A 20448-nucleotide genomic window follows, 5' to 3' on the forward strand; every position below is an offset into this window, starting at 1 on the left:
TTTTTCCGTCCAATTAGGGGCGTTAAAATTCAATTTTGGCAAGTACAGGGATCCGAACGTGAATAACTTTAAGATAGGGGCCTCTCGAACAAAACTGATAAAGTAGAAGGGCCTCTGTATGGATTTTGCCAAAATTATTCAATGCAACCTTGCGCCACATCTTGCAATAACATAGTTGTGCATCATATGGAAATTTAAACAATACAGTAATCAAATGTTACGTAAAATTAAAATAATATTGAAATACTAACATCCAATCTTTTTAATCGATTTGTTTGAGGATAAATGAAACAAACCAAGATATGAAATTTATTGCCGTATTTTGTGGAGCACCACTTTTACTTTTAAACAAATATTACAGTGATAATAAGTTAACAACTTGTCACAAATTCATGTACAAAGTATTTGGAAATCAAGTTTTTTTTAGAAATGGAACAGTTTCTTGGTGATGCATTCGAATGGACTCAACAGCTTTGACAGCAAGAGGTTCATCCTCGGGGTAACAATCAAGAGGTTCATCTAGTAGAGGCCCCGGAAGGTCGAGCAGACCCTCGAGAGTTGCATGTAGACAATAAGCTGAGTAAGTAATGTGATACCCGCCTTCTTGAACCACGAGAACACGTCCGCCACTGTGTCTTTTTGCCAGGCCATTAACTATTCGCCCTATCTCTCGATATCCATCCATCGTCAAGCACTGCCTTCCGTTTGGGTCAAACTGCAGTTTCACAAATTCATTACATTATTTTACAATTATGTAGCATTGCAGTTGCTGACAAACAGTTTGGTTTAATTATGTGTCTTCGTCTTCGGTACAAATGAATTTTATAAAAAAAATAAAGAATTTTATAAAAAAAACAAAGAATTTTGGCTTTTATGATGCATTTTGTATTTTGATGCAAGAATCAGGTTCATTTAGAAGCTATAACAGAATGTCCAATTTAGCAGAAACATTATTAACCGACTTCCTGGCATCTTAACACTTTAACATAATTCAAGGTCGTCAATGAGCTATATACACGGAAATACAAACTCCAAAACGGGAAACGCAGAAACAAAAACGGCAAAATAATATTTTTTTACAGAAATAGTTGATAGACAATATAGAGCTTTTTAGAGTTTCATAAGCATTTTTTAAACCAGAAACGACTGGAGAAGTTTTCGTGCAAGATAGGTCGTGAGAATCAAATATTTCACAAGTACAAACAAATCAAACCCTCATCATTTACCATATAATTTGATCGTATTAACAGAAATCTGTAATTATGAAAGGAACTTACAGCGCTCGAGTCTTGGCCAGCAACCAGAACAAGCATATCAGGTTGAAACTTGTCGATTGCTGGAATAACCAGTTCAGTCATAGCATGTCCATAGCCTTTGTTGCCAGTCCCAGAGGGTAAAGGTATGTTTAGATTGTAGCCAAAACCCGTTCCTTCACCAAGTTCATGAATAGATCCATTTTGTGGATGAGACGGTCCCCATGAACCATGATTCATATGGAGAGAGATGGTAAGTACTTCATCAGAGTGATAGAAGCCCTGTGCAGCTCCATTGCCATAATGCACATCGATGTCAATAACGGCAATCTTTCTACACTCTGAATCTAACCCCAATTGGACGGCTAGAGCTGCATTATTAAGGAAACAATAACCATCAGCTTGCATAGTTTGAGCATGATGACCTGGAGGCCTAACCAATGCATAGGCAATCGGTCCATGTCCATCAAGAATGTGCTGCATTGCTGCTAATGTAGTACCGGCAGCAAGAAGAGCAGCATCCCATGATCCAGGGTTTAAGAAAGTAGCAGGACAAATCATCTTGCCACCCTCTTTGTCTGCTTGAACTAGTTCGTTTATGTAGTCTACACAATTAAGTATTACGTATCAAAATGGTGTTAAATACTAACCAATACACTCGAAAGCTTAAACCGTCCTAAAACTTGTCACATGAGACTCCAACAGCGGTTTTATATAATATCTTAGCACATCCCTACACGCGGATGCTCATCGGACTTATAGCTTGAACAAGCACAAACTTACTTTACCTCAAACATACTTTTTTTTTGAAAGTACCTCAAACATACTTTACCTGATACATTTAATCAATCAAATGAGAATCACCAATGCTCGAATTAATTAATCAAATAGGAATTATAAAGAATCGAACTTTAAACCATTCGATTATAGACTCGGAAATCATGTCACACACACTCTCACTATATGTCATATAACCAATTTGGAATTAATATCTCTAACCAATGAGACATAAGAAATTGGGAATTAAATTAGCACTAGTGAAGTCAAAATGGATTGACGGGTTGTATTTGTATCGGGCGACCCACTCTGTTGACACGATTAGACTCAGCATGAACACGACCCATCGTGTCAAAAATTGAAAAGTGAAAAAGAGACCTAACCAGAGGTATGAAACGAGAGTAACTGAGGAAGACGAGCCGGAGCACCGAGATGCCAAGAAATGAACGGTGAGATAGGCCCTCTTTTAAGAATCGCCACCATATTTCTCATCCTGTCAGCATTCTCCGGGTGCTGGTCTAACACATCCAGAAACGCCGGCGCCGTTCCGGTATCGAACATCCCCTTACCGGCGTCGTGCTTGAGCATGTCCTCGTGCCAGAACACGTGTATACTCCGGCCAGCGGTGCTTCCCATAGCTATGATCTGATCTCCTGTAGATTTAGTTAGGTGAAGAGAGACGACTCACTCACTGTCTTTAATTTAAAGATAAAATTGAATGTTGATTGTGATCTGTGTGGCCCTGGCCATGGTTGGTGAATTGGCGGTATCAACGCCGATTCACAAAACTGGCCTGGAATTGCCGTTTAGAATTCAATTCCGATTCATTGTTCTGATTTTAGGCGCTGAAAAAACCAAATTCCATTTATACCAAAAGTTTTAATTATGTTTAAAAATGTTCATATGGTAGCAATTCCTTTAAAAATGTCCCGCCATCAAAAGACACAAGCCTATACTGATCTGGCAAGAACGTGGCACTTTGATGAACCACACACATCGTTTTTATTTATGTATATCTACTAATAAATGCCAAAAAAAAACCTTTGATTTTTCTCAAAAAATATAAAACATTTGAACTTCTAATCGTTTCGACTCTATCATTATATCCAATCGAATCTGGTTCGTCTTTCATGGTGGTAGACAAATAAATCGCCTCCTTGGAAGACGATATGTTCGCCTTTCTTTATGAAGGACGGTCTTATATTTCTTTTATGGTTCGATTTTTTAAAACAATCAAGAATTTTTAATACTTGTTCGGTTTTTATATTAATTCTGTGTAGATTTAAAAAAAAATTGAGAAGTCTTTAGTGTAAATTTTTAAATCTCATTGAAAATAAAAATTGAAAAATACTAACTTTTAAAGAATTGAGCACGCCCCGTCAAATTGGAAGAAGAATATCAAATATCCCGTCCAACGTAATTTAATTCATCGTTGTGTTAAGTTAGCGCAATCCATGTGTAGGTTTTCTTTTACTTTTGAAAGTTTTTTTATTATTTAGTTCTTGAATTGTTTCCTTTTATTTAATAACTCAAAACTTGTAAATTATATAGTTGCTTTCTGTTATATGACTTTTATTTTTTATATTTTATTCTTCATTAATGAATCCTTGAATAAAAAAAGAAAAACCTTAACATTTTATCTCACACTTATTAATTTCTTCTATTTTTTTCTCAAAGCATAAATATTATTGGACTAGTGTAAAACTATTTTTCTTAAGATCTTGAACTCTTTCCATAAAATTAGTCCATAAAGAAGAAATTGAAAATAAAATTGAACTAAAAACAGATTAAAAAACTAAAAGTAAACAATTTGCAGACTAAGTAGTGAAAGAACTATCTCATCTAATTACAAAATAATTGAATGATATGAAAATACAAAACCTGCTTTGATCAATCAAAAACCCAAATCTTTGGTTTTAGTTAAATCTAGGCTACTGTTCAAAATCTTTTCAATTTAGGGTTTCTTTAAATCACTGCTAATGATTTGGGCAGTGTAATTTCAGTTTCTTTTGGGGTTTTCAGATTCTAATTTCTAATAGTGTGATATTTTCCCCAATCAAGAATTATTAGGTTTACAGAAAACTTTTGATTTAGAGGTTTGAATTTTGGAATGGCGTCTTATAGGCAGTTTCCGGCGCAATCTACTTTTCCACCGCCGCCTCCGCCGCAGCAGCAACAAAGACCTAATCAGTTTAATCAAATGCCGAATTTTCCACAACATTACCCTGGAGCAGCAGCAGCTGCACCACTGCCTCCACCGCCACCTCATCAGCAATACCCGTATCAACCACCGCCTCCACCGCCACCAGACTCGTCATACCAACCTCCACCTCCACCACCAGGTGGTGGTGGATATTATCCACCACCATCACAATATCCTCAATATGGTCATCAGCCTTTACAACAACCATTGCAGCCACCTCCACCACCGCCACCGCCTCCACCGCCTTCGTCTCCCCCTCCCAGCTCTTCAATGCCACCGCCGCCACCTCCTCCTAGCTCGCCGCCGCCACCGCCTCCTAAGGAAAGTGAAAGAGACAGAGGAATGTCTAGAGGAAGGAGAGACCCGGGTGGTGGTGATGCTAAATATAAACAGCATCAGCAGCAACACATTCGGCCGCCGCCAGTTCCATCTCATGGCGGAAAGAAGGTGAATGGTCCACCGGGGAGAGTGGAGACCGAGGAGGAACGGAGGTTAAGGAAGAAAAGAGAATTTGAGAAGCAAAGACAAGAGGAAAAGCATAAGCAACAATTGAAAGAATCTCAGAATTCAATTTTGCAGAAGACTCAAAATTTGTCTGCTCAAAAAGGCCATGGTTCTATTGTTGGATCAAGAATGGGAGATAGACGGGCTACTCCATTACTGGGTGGGGAGAGGATTGAAAATAGGTTGAAGAAGCCAACAACATTCATATGTAAATTGAAGTGAGTATTTTGATTAGTAATATTTATGTACTTAGTAATATTTTGATTAGAACTGACATTCTTAAATCTGTTAGAAAGTGCTTAGTTCTGTCACTTTCCAATACTTACATTACATTTTCTTGTTTGCTTTCTGAAGATTCCGTAATGAACTTCCTGATCCAAGTGCACAGCCAAAGCTTATGAGTATGAAGAGGGATAAAGATCGGTACGTACTTGCAGTATGTAGATTTATGCCTTATTGTACTACATGTTTGGTAGTGATAGAAACCAGTTACAGATTTATTGCATTGATGCACCTATTTAAGCTTAGTGGTTAGGCATGACTATAGATGTAAAATTTCACTAACGCAATAAAGATGTTGTAGAGGAAGAGATTATTTGTAATGAAGTCAGTGAAGATTGACAGTTGGCCTTAGAGTTAAGCTACAATCTGTAATATTATGTGAAACTGAATATTCCAAAGAAGCAAGAAGAAGTCTTAGGAAGGAGGTAAGTTTCCACCTCAGCGTAAACTGATAAAATCTTCTCTGTTTGTAAAAGGAATCTCTATTAGATAGGTATCAGAAAGAAGGCAGCCGAAGATGGTATTTTTACTTAAAATGAGACATGATCAAGGTGGATGATAATAGTTGCATTTAGTATTCTGCTTATGTTAAGATTCTTTATCCTTTAAAGAAGAAAGTTGTGATTGTTTTTCTTTTAGCGTATAGAAGATTTGCTAATAGCTAAATGATGTACCATTGGGAATGGTCATTTTGAATTCATGTAGTGCCCCAAGTAGTAAGCACCACATTCTTCTTGTTATATGAAGAGAAGCTGGGTACTGCCGAAAAATGGATGAGAAGCTTATAAAATTTAGGGCCAGCTCACTGGACAGCCAAGGAAAATTAGATAATGAAGAGAACATACGATTTAGACTGATAATGTGGAGGAATTTACGTGGTTCCTTATTTTGATACTCCAATATAAATGATAAAGTGGAAGCAAGTATATAAGTACAGTCTTCAACTTTTAGGCTCCACTTTGGCTTACATAGAAATATGATTTAAATATTTTGAAGCTGATTCAATAAATTTTTGACGTCAAATGTAGGGTTATATTCTATTGATCGACTGATACGACTCAGATGTCATGCTCTACTACTTGCATTGTAAAGCTTTTATTGTTTTAAATTCTTTTCTTTGCAGATATACTAAATACACAATCACATCATTGGAGAAAATGTATAAACCACAACTTTTTGTGGAGCCAGATCTTGGGATACCTCTGGACCTACTAGATCTCAGTGTATACAAGTATAGTGTTTGCCATCTACATCTTTTCTGCCTTGTTTTATTTCTTCCCACCTTTTCTCATAGATAATACAACATAACAACCTTGATTGTCCTTTTCTCCTTTTCTAGTCCTCTTAAAGGTAGGCCACCTCCAATTCTTGATCCAGAAGATGAGGAATTATTGCGGGATGATGAAGCGGTTACTCCTGTAAAAAGAGATGGGTTAAAGATAAAAGGTCGTCCCACTGATAAAGGTGTTGCTTGGCTGGTCAAAACACAATACATATCTTCTTTGAGCACAGAAACGACCAAACAGGTTTTTTTTTACTCACATAGTTGCTATTATTATTATTATTATTATTATTATTATTATTATTATTATTATCTGCTATCCATATTGTTCATTTCTGTCTTTTAAGCTGATGCATTTACATTTTGCAGTCTATGACCGAAAAACAAGCAAAAGAACACCGAGAAAAGAAAGGAGGGCACAACCTTTTGGAGAACAATAATAGGTTTTTTTTTCTTCTATTGCAAGCGAATCAAACTTCTGAAAAAAAATGATAGGGGGAAAATATTGGTCATTTTTTTCTTTCTTTTACTTTATCAGAAAATGAAATTCTAAAAAGATTAACAATATTTCAGGGAGAGTCAAATCAAGGAAATCGAAGCATTATTCGAGGCATCCAAGCTACCCCCTGTCCATGCAACCAACAAAAGTCTCAAGCCTGTTGAGATTTTACCGCTTCTACCTTATTTTGAACGGTATGTTTTTAATGCCTTAAAACTGCATTTTATAGGAGATGTCATTTCCATGTCTGGGTCCCTCGATGAACTGATAGTTAATTTTAAGTGCACCAAATGCATTTTTGGATGTAGTAATATATTGGATACATTTTTCTGACAATGTTACTCATTCTTTTCTTGAACATTTTTTATGATTTTAGACATTTCTATTCTCACTGTTGATAAAGCAACCTACAATTTGTAGCCTGGGATTGTGATCAAGCAACATTTTGTAGTTAAAACCTTGTTTTCTGTGCAACAAGAAATAAATTACAAAAGTACATCTTGTCCATGCTGATAATGTTGATATCCCATATGGCTATAGGAATAAAATCTAGGTTAGCAAAGTAAAATTTGCGTTACAATATCGTCGCTCAACTATAATAGTCTAATAGAGTAGGCCAATTTATTTTTGTCAAATTAACAGTGATAGAGGTATATTTTTTTGTAAGTTTTTTGTGTGTTCAAAATTAGAATCTGTGAAAGGATGCACAATTTTTTAGCAGTCTATACTTCTGGTTACAATTTGTTTGAGCTATCAAACCCCTATATAATCATCTGGTAAAAGATCTCTTGTTTGTAACTATCACCAGCAAGCAAGTGTGTGGCTGTCATGGTGGTCTACAGATCCAATTATATAAGTTATACTTAGCTGGGCAAGAGAAATGCAATAAGTGTTCAAGAATTTATACATAATAGCCTAAGCCTATATGTCTTTTTTGCTTAGGCAATATCCAAATATTGGATTCTTATCCCACTGTCTTAAGAACTGAATTATAATTCAGATACAGATCCATTCCTATGCAAGCACACAGTTGTTGTTTCGTGGAAGTTCTCATTCAATAATTTAGTATTTCCTGACAAAGTCATTATGCTGGTCTTACTAAATTATATAATGGGATAATTAATATAACTCCCATGAGGTTAGGTCAAAAGTTATGCTTTCTGTATTTTAAAAATCTCTGTTAAATAACCCTAATCTTTTGAGTAGCAGATCACCGTGCCTATCAACATTCTCATTTTTTACGTCAGCTTGATATAACGTTGCTATTGCACCAGGTATGATGATAAATTTGTTTCGGTGGCATTTGATAATGCTCCTACAGCCGATTCAGAAATCTACAGTAAGTTGAATCCATCTGTTCGTGAGGCCTGTGAATCAAGGGTGAGTTGAATAAGTAGGTGCCTTGCATGCAGGCAGGAAAATCATAGTCAAATATGCCTTGATTTTTTTTTATTCTGGTTGTACTATTAATTTTAAATTTTATACTTCTCATTTAAACATAAATATATCATCAAGTCTGTAAAATTCTCATTCAAGTTACCTCGGATATAAAATTATCTTGATATTACTAATTTCAAGAACATGGTCTTAAGTGCTTTTTTCTTTTTGGCGGTATAGGCTGTTATGAAAGCTTGTGTGGCAACAGGATCAGATCCAGGTAACCCAGAAAAGTTTTTAGCATACATGACCCCTGCGCCTGATGAGGTGATCTGTCTGTTTTGAAATTTTAAATATCATATTTGCTACTTTTTTATATGATAACATTCAAACTATAGTTATTATCACTGTTTTATTATTGTAGCTGTCAAAGGATATGTTTGATGAAAATGAGGATATCTCGTATAACTGGATTCGCGAGTATCATTGGGATGTAAGTGCCTCGTCCTTTTTTCTAGTAATGCCGCCTGGAAATCCAATATTGAACTGCTTTATGAAATTTAATGTTGACACCTCAAACAGGTACGGGGTGATGATGCTAATGACCCAACAACATTCCTTGTTGCATTTCAAGATGACGCTGCTCATTATCTGGTACGAATTAGAACTTGAGTTTAGTATTTAATAACCATTGCAGAAACATCCCTTCATTTTCACAAATTGTATGCAATTTGACAATATGGTTGATTAGTCAACGTGACTGGCATGTTTTATCATCTTGCTGCAGCCTCTTCCCACAAAGATTAACTTAAGGAAAAAACGAGCCAGAGAGGGAAGAGCTGGGGACGAGGTAGAACATTTTCCAGCACCATCAAGCGTGACAGTGAGGCGGAGATCAATTGCTGCTGCAAGAGAACTCAGGGATTCTGGGGTATTGTCATTCAAGCATTTACACGTTATTACTAGTACGTGATGGATATTAGTCTGTATGCTACTGACCTGGTTATTTTTTCAGGGTGCTTCAACTTCAAGAGGTAATATGGGAGTAGCGGATGATGACGACGACATTGGAAGATCGCATAGGGGTGCTCGAGACCGGGATATGGACAATTATAGCGAAGCCGAAGATGACATGTCTGAATGACCTGTCCTTATGCAAAATGGCATATGGTTGCTCAAGACCAGGAGATGAATTGTTTGGATGACTGGGCCCCGACGAAATACCGTCACAGTGGAAAATGACCACAAATATTTTTTATCTGGATGCTGAAGTGATACAAGCTGATGAGGTAGAGATAATGCACTGTAAATGGCAACCATCCAAATATACATGTTCTTTTTCTATTTATTTCAGGTTGTAGCTGATTGTAGTTGACTAGTTTTTCACAATACCATAAAAGGCAGAAAGAATGAAGATGAACAGAAAGCGAACATGAGAGGTTTCTCATTTTATTTCCTGTATAACAAGTTTTATTTAATATATGAAATAGTTGTTTATCTTTAGTTTTTAAATATATTGCTTATTTGCCGGCATCTTCATTTTAAGGAGCAAACATAACATAAAGAATCTTCTCTAAGAATTCAACTTTTGTTTCTAAACCCTAGTAATTACCGAAAAACATCGCCATAATTTTGCTTCAGACATCAAAGTAGTTAACCATTATCCTGAAAGTAAGGTATTCAGAATTTGGTAGATCAAACATTTATACACCACAACCCTTTTTTCTTAAAGAGATCAATATTTTGGTACAAAGAAGTCAGAAAATCTGTACATCATTAAACCTAGAAAATCTTTAAAATAGAATATTTACTTTGGAGACATGACGAGGATTAAAAAAACAATCATATTAAGAAATTTGATTGGTGCCTACTTTTAATAACCACGGATATCATAAGACTCATAAATCGGAAACTCTCAATTGAAGCTGTTCGACATTGACCATGCTTTCCGGCACCTTACAGCTTCTTGTCGAACAACCCTCTTGGAATCATCCACCGCTTTTGATATTGCTTGTAAAACCTGAAAAACAATAATACATTTCAGCAACTCATACATAGACAAAGGCGGAGGCGAGCATTAAAGCTAAGGTAGATAAATGGGAGAGAGCATTCCAGGACAGGGCCACGGTTAAGCTAACCTGGTTTCTCACAGGGTAAATCCTTGTGTGAGGCAGCTCTGACATGGCAACAAGACATTGGACTGATGTCTCTCGAATAAGCTGAGAAGAATATCGACTATACGTATCAATCAAAAAATGCTAGAAATCTAAATAATAATGACAAACAATGGATATAAGAAGCAGAAGCTGGAAGTAAAGTATTTATTTCACCGTCATATGAGGGTAGGGAATAAGTTCAATAAGGCATTTAATGACACTGTGAGCATGCTCTATCACAGCTTCTTTTCCTGCTTCCATAAATCGATAGGAGGACATACGTTACTAAACCTGAGCACAAATCAAACTTAAATCCAACACTACCTCAATTCTATGGAAAATTCTTACCATTTTTATCCGTTAGTATCCCTGATAAGACCAGCAAGAGACCATACATGATATCTTTATCCATCACATCCTTGCTTAACAAGATTAGGGCATCCAGCAACATTGGAATCAACTGGAGAAAAGGTACCAGACTGCAATAAGTTTATGCTTGCTTCATCTGAATCTAACGTAACAGAAGTTCTAATCCCTAAGAAATGATAAAACGAACCTTCTTTGCATCATTCACAATAACACTGAGCGGAGTGTCAGATATAACATGGGCAAAGGCTCGGTACAGCATCGATCTGAAATATCAACTCATTATTAATCACAAAACACTGAAACAAACTTCAGAGCATATGGATGGTTAAAATACTGATCTGACACTAGAAGTGAGTGACTACAATAAGATATTGAAAAGAAACATGTGACGATTAGTGCCGAGCAGTGGCTTCTTTTGACTCGCAAAGTACTTTCTTTCAGCAATAACTTAACAACATTCGAAGCACATAGAAGTTAACTTTTCATTAATGTAACAAAGATCCCTCCTCTTTGGCAAAAAAAAAAAAAAAAAACAGATCCCTCGCAAATAGTACGGACATAAAAGACAATAAAAAATGCGATTATTTTGCACATCAGTAATCTTTAACTCAACAACAAAATAGAACAAGATAAACTCGAGAGAGAGAACATACCTCGAGAATGACGAATTAGATTGAATTATCAAAGGGTGCAGGATGGGCATAATGGTAGAAAAAAACCGTTGCTTGTAAAGTGGTCGTACTATTGCATGATACTTGCGGTTCAAAGAAAGTTCTGAATCACTCATTAGAATTTGAAATGCATCTGCAGCAGATTTCGTTACAGATTGTTGCAGATCTTGCTTTCTACTGTTCTCTAGTGAGCCATTTTCTGGTAGCAAAGTACCAGTTTTACCATCAGACAGTAAACAGTTTAGAAAAACCATGGTTATGTCTTTAATCTTTTCATGACCACGCATAAGCAAGCCTTTCCCAATCCACGCCAGTCCGACAATGGCAGGAATTTGAAGCAATGCAAGGTTTGGAGCATCGAAGCATAAATTAGTGAGTGCCATCTCATCCCCATTGCTTGTCCAGGCAGATTTTGCAAAAGAACCATTGTCGAAAGAATAAAACAAATTTGTGCTATGTATTATAGCCATTGCATCATCAACTGTACAACCATCTGAAAAACTTGCACCGTTGGACTTAACATCCAATTTGTTAACCATGGAACCCAATGCTTGAGCAGCAGTAACATGGCCCTTAAGCAGAGCCATTATAAATAAATTTAGTACTGTTCTCGTATTCGGAATCTGTGTTTTAGGACGCAATGCTATAATCACCGAAGCAAATAAAGAAAGAATCCATTCATCTCTACTGGAAAAGCTGTGCATTTCCTGATTATCTTTGAACCTTTCCAGCTGCACCGGATTGTCAGGCATGGACCCTTTCAGTGGTAATGAAGTACTTGATGAGAGTACACCATAAGCTTTACTAATTATTATGTTCTGGCTTTCCACTGAACAGCATGCAACAGCATCCTTTATAACTTTCATTATTGATTCGAGAAGCTTATCCTGATGATGGGATAATAGTAGTTGTCACAACTTAAAGTAAAGAAGCTTTCACTTTAAACTAGAAATATTTCATACTCAGTCAGAGCTTATGGTGTAAATTAAAGAAAGGTTTTTCCCGAACACTAACGATGAAAATGAAAACTATGCGGGTGCTAAAAATCAGAACAATCAAGTATCAGCATTACTTACTTTTTCATGGCATGCAACAGAGAAGGTTGTGCAGTTTTCAATTTGGTTCCATAAGTTGACCACAAATTGCATCAGATTTTCCTCAAAACCTTCAGTTTTCTGGATCCTGAGACAATTGAAATCAACTGGAGGTAAGTACGCTTAATCCTTCACTTTTGTCCCAATTTTGGGCCCCTCAGATGGAGAGAAACAAGAGAAAAAATATAAGAGGTCATCTAAATAATTTCTCAATGAATAGATATATGGTAGGAATTGGTGAGGGTGATGGAGATTTGCAGCAAGACAGATTAGTCCAATCTGGATCTTCGTAAGATAGAAGATTTGCATATCTAAATACGAGGGAAAAAAATGAATTGACTACAATAAAAAAGAATACAAAATTTCCGTGGCTGCAACAGCTATATAGAGACACAAGTATTTCCATCAACTTTTAAGCCCAGAAGAAAAAACAAGTTATAAACAACTAAAGTATCTACAAATAAATGATTGTGTGAATATGAAGGACGGAAGGCTATCTTCCAGCATCCTGACATGATAGGTAACTTAGATGTGCACGGACATCCATATATCTCTAAAAAACTTGGAAAGCGAGTTACGTGATGCAACATAATATAAACCATATGCAGCAGCTATCAATATGCATGGCAATACAAAGGAACTTGAAAATTTTGGAGTGTATTGACTTTGCAGCTCAATTAACAGAGTAAGTGAGCATGTAATAAATAGTAAAAAATTCAAGGTAGTTGATTACCATGGAAGCAACTCAACAGAATAACATTCCAAAAGCTGAAGTAAGATGTTTGATGACTCTACATTTCCTTTGACCTATCAAACAGAATAGGAGATTAGATATTTAAATTAGTCAGGAAAGGAGGGAATAAAACTAAGCATAGAAAAACTTAGAAAGTGTCCCCATAGCCAAGTTGGCGCCATTTTGAGTAAATCAATTAATAATGCTCAATAATTAGGTTGTCGACATATTCAATATGCAGAGCCACTTAAGAATATAAACCATCAAAGGACTATGCAAAAAAGAGTTAAACTATCATCTTCTTTCAGTTAAACTATCATCTTCTTTAAGAGTGGACATTCCGGAGCTCTTGCAAGATTAACAGTTTATGAGAAAAGAATACAGAATAGATGTGTCATTCACCATACATACATAAACATCTGCTAGATTGGAATGGATAGCTTCTTCCAGCTCTAAAAAGAATTTCAGCAGATATTTTTGCCCACTTGTGGCAATGCTAGAGATGGCGGTCTGTTTGAGTCGCCATGGCATGTTAAAATCAGCAGCTGACGCCAACAAAATCATCTTGCCAACTATAATATCCATGTAGCTCGTTTGCCTATCAGATTCATTGCATCCATGAACAAACGAGCCAATTTGCACTAGTGCGTTCAAAGCCTGATTCCACAGCAATGTCTTGTTGAAATTCATATTGATAATTGATAAGAGTTTCATCAAGATATTGTCAAATGTCAACTTTGATATAAGTGAAGAACCTCCAGGAAATGTTGCCAGAATCTGCAAACCTTTCACTGCATAGCAATTCAAAAGTTTAAGAGCAAAACAATCTAATAAATTCTAATGGTTGTTTCTTGTTTCAATCAGCAACTTTGCTTGACACTAAAAAAATGAAGGAATCTAGCATGAAAAGAATATCCAACTAGAGGATCTTAAAGATGGAAAATTTTAATTACTTAACTCTTGGCATATGAAGCAATTGTAGCAAGCGAGATTTAAACCACACAGAACCAATTAAATGCAGTGACGGGAATACTTGTGTCCAGCACAAATATGAAATGCATATTCACCGTCATCATAATGACAGGGCATCAGTTGACAGGTATCTGTTGCAGCAGCTAATAGATGCGCATGCACATTGCACAGAGACATACTCCAAGACGTCTTACCTGTTCTTTACGACTCCAACTTTTTTTTAACTGATTTATGACTCCACTTAGATGACAAACGCAATTAGGAAAGGGAGACTAGTCATCATCTAGCTTAAGAAACTGCATTTCATAGTTCATTTACCGATGCAATTCATTATACTACGCTGATTTATCCAAAGAAAATCCATTTTTTTACATCAATTCTCATTTTCTACTGAGTGCAAAGAGTATTATTATTTCTGCATGGATATAGACAATGTTACTAGAACCCTTGAATTACATGCATGAAGACTTGGGGAGCAAATGAATTACAGTTTCAAGACAACTTTCTTCGAGTCATCAAAAAGCATGCCTATAGAGGATTGGAATCTTAAGAGATCCAATATACATAATGAAGCAGCACACATACACATTAAAAACCCACACCTCCAATGGTTATTATCAAACCAATAAGAAATGCATGCAAGTGTAGATGAACATACAAGCAAAGATGTGTACACATGGCACAATAAGTCTACAGCTGCAAAACAGATGGAACAGGAACACTAAAGTATTGGTTGCTTGCTTGCTGGATATATGGAAGTTAGCATCCAAAAATCCTTGTTTGTTTATTGTGAAAGATATTTACCTCCAAGATATATATCTACATTCCGAGTAGGTCCTTTGGTGCAAGATGCCAAAACAGAACTGAAGGTTTCAGTTAAAGAAGTAGAATAGTGCTGAAGCAAACGACACCATGTCTCATTTGAAGATAGACATTCTGATGCGAGATTCTCAGAACTTGCAGTCAAGTCTCTGCATGCTCCAAGAAGTTTGATGCATAGATAAGAAGATCCATAATCAAATTGACCGGCTTTTGAAACTTTGCCATTAGACTGGAAATTTCTGGATGTGTTTTCAACTGAAATATCCAGAGCCTCCATCAAGTCGAGGAAGAATTTTTTAAATACTGTATTGCAGGAAGAAACAGAAGTTTTTGCACAAACACAAACGACACGACCAACCATGTGCAATTTCTGTTTGCTTTGCGGGGAAAGTAAATTGTAACTCTTAAAACTAGAGATGGTCTTGAAAACCATGTTTACATCTTCATCACTAATAATCATACTTAGGAACAAATCTCCATTTTGTACTATAAGTTTCTCCAATAGTGATAGAGCTTCGGTTGCTACTTCATTCTTATGAGAATCTGGATCTATTATTGATGCCGCGTCTGAGGATACCATATACTCTTCTCCTGAACTGCATATTTCATCTTTCAATAAAGACCAAATAGCTCGAGCATGTTTTGCTGTTCTATCAACTCCAAACTTCAATGTGCAGTAGCCCAGATATTTCAAAGAATCAACCTGCGAGTGCACAAAATTGCCATTTATCTTGCTTAAAGTTAAAAAGGCATAATCATTTGGCAAACAAGTGATTCTAGCTGCATTAATATAGTATAATTGCAAAATACGGATAGTATTTACCTTTGCAGATGGCAAGGAGGAGGAAAGCTTCTCAAGAAGCAAAGGCATAGCAAATGGCTCAAAAAGAGGTGTAGAAGAAAAGGCGAGCTGCGAACCCAAAAATAAAAGAAACATGTTCAAGCTATTAGATAGTTAAAAGAAAAGTCGCCTGATGTACCGAACCCGTCTACAATTTTAAAAACAAGTGTATGATGATTAAATCAACATTTTAACAGTCAAGATATCTTAATCATCAAACCACATTTATATCCAGCTTTTATCTGAAAATCTTTCTCAGAATTCCCTCATATATATAAGTTTCATGAAAATAATTAGAAATTAATAAGTAAGAAACCATTTTTCATATCCCGTATATCTTTAGCTAACATCAGAATTGCATCATCTTCTAAGAACATAACATATAAGGTTTAAACCTATGACACCACATATTCAATCATAACCTAGTACACCCCTCAAAATTGAGCAAAGCAAGAATTATGTTATTTACCCAATTTTAACATCAGAAAAAAAGAAGTTACACAGAAATCATATGTTCCCAGCAATCCTTGCACAAAACATTAACATAAGTATTGAAAGATGTAATATGGAAAACACTGTAACAAGGTTTAACTCTAAGGTGATATAATACATAAAAATTGATGCAAAACAAAGTACATTTGTAGCAACACTTCAACTAAATCGCCAAACGAAAAACATATGAAGGACTAAACATTTACAGAAACCACCAAAGAAACTCTAAAATGCAGCCAAAAAGTGCACTAGGATGCTTTTACATTAATATCCTATACAGTAGCAAGAACTTCAGAGACATTAAAACATACCATTAATGCCCTTGATAGGTCATCCCTTTTCACATCAATATCTTCAGAGTTTGGCTGAAAAATGTATATAGGGAATCAATTGACATGGAGACAATATTGAAACAGCAGTGCACATGTAAAATAATGAGAAATTAATGATTCTAGCCTAAAAGGTGAATAATCATCACACTGACTAGTAACAGGGGAACTAGAAGGCCACAATTTGTAAGAATGCTAGCAGGTTATACCACAACAAAAGAAAAGTTTAAAGTCTTTTTACTTTTTCTCCCTCATCTTTGGGATTATTTCTCACATGAGACTCTAACCTACCAATAAGGATAGATTAAAATTATGAAAACAAAGCAGATCATCTAAGAAATAATTAGGACTTGATCAAGTATCACTCGTCACTGACAAGAGAATGATTAAAACATGAGACTTGAAATTACTCCCCCGTCCCAAATTGAAAGGCAGTTTAGGACGAACACAAGAATTAAGATATTTAGTATATCTAGATAAAATGAGTTAATTTATAAACAAATACCAAGCTTACCCTTATTTAATGTAGTAGTAACTTTTAATCTTTAATTTGGGATAATAAAAATAAAAATAGTGCCTATTAACTTAGGGCAGAGGAAGTAGTAAATATGAAATATCATTCTAATAAGTAATGACCAAATAAATGTAATTTCTTTTCACAATAAATATCGTAATAAAATCTAGACAATTGCACCAGTGAATACAATGTAAAGAGTACTTAAAGGAACAGGACAAACTAAAAGCTTACATGTGTAAAATGAATGGGAAAATAACAGCCCAAAATGGCAAAAAGGTCACCAACAAAATTTGAAATTGGACCACAAGGATCTAGAAACAGTTTCCCCAACATCTCCACAATGTGAAACGTCAGCATCAGGCATTGGGGGTCTTTTTCTCCGTCAATAGCTTCACAAATTCCATAAATAAGGTCCTCACCCTAAGCATTATTTTAAAAAAAAATTGATCAACATCAACATATAAGGAGGATATAAAATGGAGAAGCATCAGATAAAAATTGACAAGAATTGAGAAGAACAAAGAAATTGGAAAAAGAAAAACAAATAGGCTCAACTGACATGTATAGAGCACTTAGTCAAGCACTATCTCGGCAGAAATTCTAAATTCTAGAATTCGAGAAGACACTGAATACTAACAAACAAGAGACAAGGCTACTTTGTACAATAGTATTTCCAAGTCAACTATGTCAAAATCTCATTATACTCCAAATTTGAAAAACCAACAAAAAAACTTACATTCACATTGTGTATATGTAGAAAGAGAACTTTAGAGCATTTTGGAATTAATATTGATCTGATCCAGAGGTATTTTAACATATATTATCCAGCCATATAAGTTTGTTTCATGGATATTCTATAGAACACATCCTGCATAGTTGTTCTGCACAGCCTTAAGGTGCTACAAAGATGTCATGTTGAACTCTGACCAAAATCATAAGTTCCAGTTACTAAGGATTTTCCTTAATACACTTCAAACCACTAAAGAGTGTTGTGATAAATGGCAAAGGTTCAGGACACAAATAGAAATACAATCTCCCTCTTGCATACAGGGGCGGACCCAGCCCTTTAGGGTGAAGTGGCGTCCGCCCCCGCAAACTTTTAAAAAAGAACAATTTAGTACCTCAACTTTTTTTTTAAATATAGTTATTATAAATTTTACCAACATTCTAACTATTTAGTTGAGTATATATACATATATATATATATGTATCATGGTTTGGTATATATTATTTTTTATATATATTTTTATTTCTATTATAATTAGTTATATTTTCTATGATAATTTTTTCCTGCCCCCCCATTTTAAATTTCCTAGTTCCGCCCCTGCTTGCATACATGTGATATTAATTCCATCATGTAAGAAAGCATGCAAATACTGAACAAACAGAATCCAATCACTTGAAAATATCAATTGAAAAGAATCAAGAGTCAGAGCTATACCAGGGAATTGACTGTGTCAGGATACTGTTCTAGTACGCATTCTAAAAGTTCAAAGCACAGCTGCAAGAAAATACATTAATAAAGTACAACAGCTGAAATCCAAGAAATTGCACAAAAAAATTCTAAAGAATAATGTTCTCCTAACGAACATCTTTCTTTCAACTAAAATTAAGCATTAAACATACCTTCCTATCATGCTGTGCTAAGGATTGCACCTGCAAAACCTTGAAAAAACACTCTGCAATCGATTTCGCATCATTGCCAGTGATACCATTACTTTTCTTCTTTATAAGTGCCAGACAACCGACAAGTGCTCCACGTAAAGCTCTCCAATCTGCCTGATCAAATGCAATATCATCTATATAATCTTGATGCAATTTAATAAACAATGAAAAGTAGATCACCGAGATAAAGTATACATTAGACAGTATTTCATTTTATTCAGTCTAAGCTATGTTCTCGATCTAGAAAAGGGAAACGTAAGAGGTCACAATCTTCAAATATTCTGATTGATAAATTTCGGAACTGAAGGTGCATGTCCTTACGAACTATGCACAGGAAATGATTATTATAAAACAAATTGTACAGTTATTAAAATAGGATATTGAGTATTGTCCTGAAGTACATGATTACAATACAAATAGAGTAATAAAAATGGAATTAAGGAACTAAAAATAATAAATGATAATCATTAATAAGTTCTAGAGCTTAATAAAATTCATAGATTATTCCGAAGTACAGCCTCTATTTTCCAAATTATAATTCTAAGAAAAAAAAAGCCAGACTCACCAATCGCTCTGTGAAGAATCTTATCAAGCTACGAGTAGTCGCGGTGTCTAATGGCTTTGATGAAAGACGTGTAAGAGCTTCTCCAAGTAGAAGAATACCTTAGAAAAAAAAAACACAAAAGCTTTTCAAATCAAGATTCTTCATTTTCCATAATTTAGTAAATAGCTGAATTTTAATATCGAAAACCCAAAATGATCACAAAACCGAGACATCATAGATGATCAACTTTAAGTCGGCAATGATTTTTATGTTAGCTCATTTAAAAAACCTACCAGCAACATCCAGTTTAAATCAGTTTAAGGTTCCAAGAGTTACCTCTTGCACGTATTATGTCATCTGTTGTAGTCAAATACATCTCCAGTACCTTAACCTAAGATTTCCGAATGACAATAACGTAAATTACATAAAAATTTAATCACACAAGTTATTTAAAATAGTGCTAAAGTACTACCAATGATTCTACAGTCACTGCGTCATTCTTCAGAAGCAACACAATTGCGTCCAAACTTGCAGCCTGTATTCATACACAAATTGAAGTTAACCAGTTCAATTTTTTAAAATGCAAACTAGACAATGTAGCAACATTAATGCTCAATTCAATAAAACCTACTCATATTTTAAGTAAATTAAAAAGTGCTAACCGCTACTTAGAAAGTAAATTAATAGCGAGTTACCGAAGTATTTACCTGCTGAGTGAGAGAGCGAGTTGAGTCCACGTACGACTCGATATGCTGACTCAGCTGAGTTGATTCTGCCATTGTTCGTGTGAATTAGGTGCAGTGTTAGGGTTTTAGGAGTTTCCAGAGAGTTAAGGACACTGTTCTAAGTTTAGCAGGCAGAGAAATGACAAAAAAGTCTTTGAATTTATAATTTAAGCCTTAATACTTTTGTTATTTGTAATTATTCCCCCCCTCGTCTTCACTTTTATCCTTTCAATTTTCAATAATTTTACTTTGACACCATAATGATTATGAATTATGACTATGGCTTTGGCAAAAAAATTTGATTATGGAACTTAAACATATGTTTTGGGATTTAAGTAACA

At 35.3% G+C, this 20448-nt stretch overlaps 3 protein-coding genes across 4 annotated transcripts; 1 reads left to right on the forward strand and 2 right to left on the reverse strand.

Moving 5' to 3' along the window:
* Window positions 1-238: 238 nt before the first annotated feature.
* On the reverse strand, window positions 239-2925 carry LOC126683238 (histone deacetylase 8). Its single transcript, XM_050379087.2, has 3 exons — window positions 2414-2925; window positions 1278-1858; window positions 239-715 (listed from the first exon to the last, which is right to left on the reverse strand). Exons 1-3 carry the CDS (start codon window positions 2664-2666, stop codon window positions 413-415), a joined length of 1137 nt encoding a protein of 378 aa, XP_050235044.1. The 5' UTR covers window positions 2667-2925; the 3' UTR covers window positions 239-412.
* Window positions 2926-3795: 870 nt separating this feature from the next.
* Window positions 3796-9680, forward strand: LOC126683271 (protein PAF1 homolog). Its single transcript, XM_050379119.2, has 12 exons — window positions 3796-4955; window positions 5092-5160; window positions 6143-6250; window positions 6359-6545; window positions 6671-6744; window positions 6875-6994; window positions 8075-8180; window positions 8418-8504; window positions 8602-8670; window positions 8760-8831; window positions 8965-9108; window positions 9193-9680. The coding sequence occupies exons 1-12, from the start codon at window positions 4141-4143 to the stop codon at window positions 9319-9321; spliced, it is 1980 nt and encodes a 659-aa protein (XP_050235076.1). The 5' UTR covers window positions 3796-4140; the 3' UTR covers window positions 9322-9680.
* Window positions 9681-9817: 137 nt separating this feature from the next.
* LOC126683269 (MMS19 nucleotide excision repair protein homolog) lies at window positions 9818-20298 on the reverse strand. Of its 2 annotated transcripts, none has more exons than XM_050379117.2 (19): window positions 20090-20298; window positions 19855-19917; window positions 19719-19773; window positions 19404-19501; window positions 18800-18952; window positions 18615-18674; window positions 17405-17593; window positions 16639-16692; window positions 15818-15904; window positions 14977-15697; window positions 13612-13991; window positions 13201-13274; window positions 12450-12555; window positions 11356-12260; window positions 10890-10965; window positions 10682-10793; window positions 10508-10587; window positions 10316-10396; window positions 9818-10197 (listed from the first exon to the last, which is right to left on the reverse strand). In XM_050379117.2, the coding sequence occupies exons 1-19, from the start codon at window positions 20159-20161 to the stop codon at window positions 10093-10095; spliced, it is 3471 nt and encodes a 1156-aa protein (XP_050235074.1). In that variant the 5' UTR covers window positions 20162-20298; the 3' UTR covers window positions 9818-10092. The 2 variants fall into 2 exon arrangements, with proteins under 2 accessions (XP_050235074.1, XP_050235075.1); XM_050379118.1 differs by having other exon boundaries at window positions 10508-10584; window positions 20090-20293.
* Window positions 20299-20448: the final 150 nt, after the last annotated feature.

The sequence above is a fragment of the Mercurialis annua genome, linkage group LG5, assembly GCF_937616625.2.
Source record: "Mercurialis annua linkage group LG5, ddMerAnnu1.2, whole genome shotgun sequence".
In the NCBI taxonomy this organism is placed as follows: Eukaryota; Viridiplantae; Streptophyta; class Magnoliopsida; order Malpighiales; family Euphorbiaceae; genus Mercurialis; species Mercurialis annua.